Source organism: Lathyrus oleraceus, chromosome 2 (genome assembly GCF_024323335.1).
Source record: "Lathyrus oleraceus cultivar Zhongwan6 chromosome 2, CAAS_Psat_ZW6_1.0, whole genome shotgun sequence".
Lineage (NCBI taxonomy): Eukaryota > Viridiplantae > Streptophyta > Magnoliopsida > Fabales > Fabaceae > Lathyrus > Lathyrus oleraceus.
The window spans coordinates 481,409,559-481,414,907 of record NC_066580.1 but is presented as its reverse complement, the minus strand read 5'-3'; the positions used below and the strand labels follow the sequence as shown (position 1 = coordinate 481,414,907).

General features: G+C 36.4%; 1 protein-coding gene across 1 annotated transcript; it reads right to left on the bottom strand.

Annotated features, from left to right (window-relative positions):
• Positions 1-3,981: 3,981 nt before the first annotated feature.
• LOC127120666 (uncharacterized) lies at positions 3,982-5,037 on the bottom strand. The gene has a single exon (XM_051051177.1). It carries the CDS (start codon positions 4,976-4,978, stop codon positions 4,142-4,144), a length of 837 nt encoding a protein of 278 aa, XP_050907134.1. The 5' UTR covers positions 4,979-5,037; the 3' UTR covers positions 3,982-4,141.
• Between the last annotated feature and the right edge of the window lie 312 nt (positions 5,038-5,349).

Sequence of the window (5,349 nt, the reverse complement as noted above, 5' to 3'; positions counted from 1 at the left end):
CCTATCAGAATCATCACTTTGCTTCTATCATCCAGCTTCTGTCTTCTGGCTTCTGGAACATGTTTATAGCAAACAGAACCAAACACCTTCAGATGACTAACACTTTGCTTATCTCCAGTCCACTTCTGTATTGGAACTATTTCCTTCAACTTCTTCGTAGGACATCGGTTGAGTACATACGTTGCAGTGGCAACAGCTTCTCCCCAGAGCTTCTGAGGAAGCTTCTTCTCCTTTAGCATGCTTCTCACCATATCAAGCAAAGTGCGGTTTCTTCTTTCAGCAAGACCATTGTGTTGAGGGGTATAAGGAGCAGTAACCTCATGCTCAATTCCATTCTCCTCACAGAACTTCTGGAACTCTTTGGAGTTATACTCACCTCCACCGTCAGTTCTAAGAATCTTCAACTTCTGACCACTCTGATTCTCAGCCTTCATTCTGAACTTCTTGAATTCATCAAACACCTCGTGTTTAAACTTAATAAGGGATACCCATGTCATTCTTGTGAATTCATCAACAAATAACACAAAGTATTTATTCCCTCCAATCGATGCTACTGGAAATGGACCACACACATCAGAATGTACAACTCCCAAGGCATGTTTTGCTCTTGGAGCAGTTTCTGACGCAAATGGCAATCGTGGTTGTTTTCCTTCCATGCAAACTTTGCATGACTTTTCAGGCTTCTTAATTGCAGGAATTCCATGTACCAACTTCTTTGAATTCAGATGTTTTAAGCTTCTGAAATTCAAGTGACCAAATCTTCTGTGCCACAGCTCACTCTCCTTCTCAGCACTTGTTGCACTAAGACATTCTGAGTCTGCAGTTCTGACATTCACCTTGAATGTTCTATTCCTTCCCTGTTCTGACTCCATAATCAACTTCTGATTGCAGTCATACAACTTCAGAAGATTGTCCTTCATGGTAACTGAGAAACCTTTCTCAATTAATTGTCCCACACTCATCAGATTGCTTCTGATGCCAGGTACATACCACACGTTCTGAATCAATGCTGTTTTCCCATTGTTCAGAATCACTCTGACATTTCCCATACCTTCTGCATTAAGATATTTGTCATCAGCACATCTGATCTTTGTCCTCTTTTCAGAGTCAAAGTCAACCAGCCATTTCTTGTTTCCAGTAAGATGATTTGAACAGCCAGTGTCCACATACCACCAGTCTATCAGATCCATATCATCAGATTCAGAGGCCATCAATAGCACAGATTCGTCATCAGAACTTCTGGCTATATTTGCTTCTTCTGATTTTCTCTCCTTGTTTGACCAACAGTCTCTAGCAAAATGACCGAACTTCTTACAGCAGTAACATTGGATTTTCTTCTTGTCATACTTCTCTTTTCCCTTCTGAACATTCTTTTGTCTGTCAGAGGTTGAGCTTTCTAACTTCTGACCACCATCAGATCTTCTCCTGGCTTCTGACTGCTTCTGATACCTCCTATCAGAAGTTGCTTTCAGAGCCTGCTGCTCTACTTCCCTTTCAGAAGTTCTCTCAATCAAACGCAACTCTTGCGCTTCTAGACTGCTCTGCAGCTCTTCAATTCTCATGGTGCTCAGATCTTTGGAATGTTCTATTGCTACCACAATGTAATCAAATTGAGAGGTAAGGGATCTCAATACCTTCTCCATGATTGTTTCTTCAGAAAGAGTTTCTCCACACGCTTTCATCTCATTAGTGATCAGAATCACTCTGGAGATGTATTCAGAAACTTTCTCATTATTCTTCATGTTGAGGTTCTCATATTGCTTTCTCAAGGACTGAAGCTTCACCTTCTTCACTGATGCGTCACCACCATAACATCTAACCAGTGTGTCCCACGCAGCCTTTGCTGTCGTTGAATCTGCAATCTTCTCAAACACATTTACATCAACACATTGATGAATGAAGAACAATGCTTTCTGATCCTTCTTCCTTACTTCCTTCTGCGCGTTTTTCTGTTCATCCGTCGCATCTGCTGCTACCGGAACATAACCATCAGTGACAAGATCTAGAACATCTTGAGCACCGAACAATACACGCATTTGGATCATCCAACGATTCCAGTTTTTACCGTCAAATACTGGAAGTTTGGTGTTCATGTTGCCGTTTCCGTTCATCTTTCTACCTTGCACAGTACACTCAGATTTCTCACACAGTGTTTCCCAACCCACAGAATTAAAATTCTGATCAGATTTTGTTCAAGATTCAACACGAATCTAAGAATCAAAATCAAACACACAAGACCTCACGTTCACTCGTGTTTCCCGTGTTTCCCAATGAATCCGAACCGGAGCTCTAGATACCAATTGTTGGTGCAAAGGTAGAATAAAAGATGAATATTCTATTAAGAGAATGACGGCTACAAAAAGGATTAAAAGTTACAATGATTGACACCCTATTTATAAGCCTCTAACAAACTTAAATATGAATCAAATCTAATATTTAAATCTAATATCTAACAAACTTAAATATGAATCAAATCTAATATTTAAATCTAATATCTAACAAACTTAAATATGAATTAAATCTAATAATTAAATCTAATAACAATGATCGTTTTTAACGACATGTATTTCACATGGTAAAATCACAATGTTTGAGAGTTTATTTTTAGTGATACCTTAAACCTTACACACACACACACACACACATATATATATATATATATATATATATATATATATATATATATATATATATCTTGGTCAAGTAGTCATTAATCTTTCTTTGAAATAGTAATTGTACCCCCCTTTTATTGGATATTTAGCTGGCTTAGAACAAAAATCCTCGTAGAACAAAATAACTTTTCAAGCCCGTATCCAAGAAAGATTAAAAGAATATCAAGCGCAACCATTGAACCTTGGTGGTGCGTTGACTAGAAATTAACTTTACTAACTAGAATATACTCTTCTTTATAGAGTGAGTCTTACTAGACCTAAATGTTATTATGTGAAAAATAAATATTCCCTCAGTTTTTTATTATAAGTCGTTTTTGACTTTTCACATGTATTAAAATATATAATAATTATGATATAAAAAAGAGAAAATACGAAGGATTTTACAAAATTATCCTTATTAATGATATTGGAAAGATAAATTGACATAATTGAAAAGAGAGAAAATAATAAATATTTAAGGGTATAATAAAAAAAAAATATTAATGATTCATTGATATTATAAAATGACTTATATTGTGGTACAAAATATTTTTCCAAAATGACTTATAATAAAAAATGGAGGTGATATAAACAAGAGTCAGTCTTACTAGACCAAAATGTTATTATGTGAAAAATAAATATATATATATATACAAATTTCATCATATGTTTCTTTCCCGCTATAATTTAGATCAATTATATCTAGCACTGTTTAAAAAAAAGTCACTGAACCGAATCAAACCTCCAAACCAAATTGAAGTTAAAAAAATCGAACCGTTTGACTAGTGAATCGAACCATGTTTCACAACCAGTTCTAGAATCAAACCAAATGATAAATAAATCGAACCGAAACTAAAAATTAAAGAATGTTAAAAACAAGTTTAAAACTTTTTATTAAAAAGTATATATAATAATTCGATTATTTTACCAAAGTGTTCAAACAATTTGCTATGGTTCGGAATTTTGAACAGGTAAACTAAACCAATAATCTTAGTCCAATCCGTTCTAGATAAATTTAAAACATATCGATTTAATTTGAGTGACCTTTTACCATGGTTTAATTCAATTTGTTTTTCAAACAAAAATATAAGATGCCAACCATAATTATGTCTAATACAAATACAACACTCACGGAAGATAAATTTATCTAAACCCAAAGATTAGTTTTTTAATCTGTGTTGCAACTACATGTTACTGATGCACAAATCCCATATGCTCCCATACGATTAAGAACTATTTGAATTTTAACAGAACTTAGTTCTTGTGGTTTGAGTCTAAGGACAAACAAGTATAATAAAGGTAGAGTTAGAGTTACATTACATAGGGCTAATTAGAACTCAAAAACCTACCAATGGTTCAATTGAATAAATAAAACAATTTTGTACCACAGATCAAATCATATACTATATCGACTAGAGTATAGCCATTTTCATATCAACAATATTTACGAAAAAGGGAAAAATTGAACATGAGATCGATATATACATTATTTATTTTCTAATAAAGTGAACATCCCCTGATCGTTGATCAACATGTTTGATCCACCGGTTGTGCTTTCCCCCAGATACAGAGTTCTCACCGCCACCACCGGCAGCCGAGAAGTGTGCCATATGTATTCCCTTCCCCACCGGAAGAAACACCGAACGAACCAGCCGTCTCAATCCCCTCGCCACCACGCTCCGCCATATATAACTCGAATCCATGTTAGAAATAAAATTGGCATTCTTACATATCAACACAGCACCTTTATTACTCAACTTCGCTAACCTCAACACTCTCGGAAAATCCTTCCTCCGAGAATCAACAACCAAAAAATCTATTCCGATTAAACCATCCATCACTTCCTCCGGTTCCCCGACCATAATCTCCGGCGACATACCCGCTTCTCCCATGCTTTTTGCATACTCTAATCTCGACCGCTCATCAGGAACTATACACACGTGTCTTCCACCTGTGTGACGGCTCGCTATAGCTAAACCAAGACTGGATGGAATAACTCCGCCACGTGACCATGTTTCAACTATCAGCTGCGCGTTCCACCCCGCCGCCATAGCGGATAGCAGCTCCGCCACGCCGGATTCGCTGGAAAGGTGGCACTGAGTGGTGCTTACAGCTTGAACTGTGTCGATGTATGAGTTAGTTGCTCTCTCTGGGGACCATACCAGTTTCATTTCTTTCATGCTGTTGTTATGTTTTTCTTTGTGTTTTCTTGTTGTTGTTTGTTGTTGTGTTTGTAGTTGGAGTGTGGACTGGGAATTAGGTGTTGGATTTATATTTATTGGTGTCGTGAAGGAACAAGACCGTTGACTTTCGTGAATCGTCTTCATTAATCAAACAACCTATGTATTGGATTACGAATGCGGTGGGGTTTTTCACTTTTCAGTAATTGAAATTTCTCGGTGCTTTCTTCACATAGACTCGGTGCCCCTAACATGAGTCTATTTACCAAAATGGCCTAACTTGGTAAAATTTTCTGTTGGTGGTTTTGGAGTTTAATGATAGTTCTGTAACTGTTCACCACTTTTTCTTCAAACACAGACCACAGTGGACCCGGGCGGTTGCGCTGATTGCCAAAATACCATAAAATATCTGAGTGCCATAAAATATCAAATCTTAATGACCTAATTTAGTTTTATAATAGTATATATTTATGACTAGGACACCTCTTAATTGTATTTTGTTTTATCTTAATAAGAAA

Excerpts from the sequence above, each read along its gene's own strand:
- LOC127120666 (XM_051051177.1), bottom strand. The coding sequence starts at position 4,978 with ATGAAGACGATTCACGAAAGTCAACGGTCTTGTTCCTTCACGACACCA.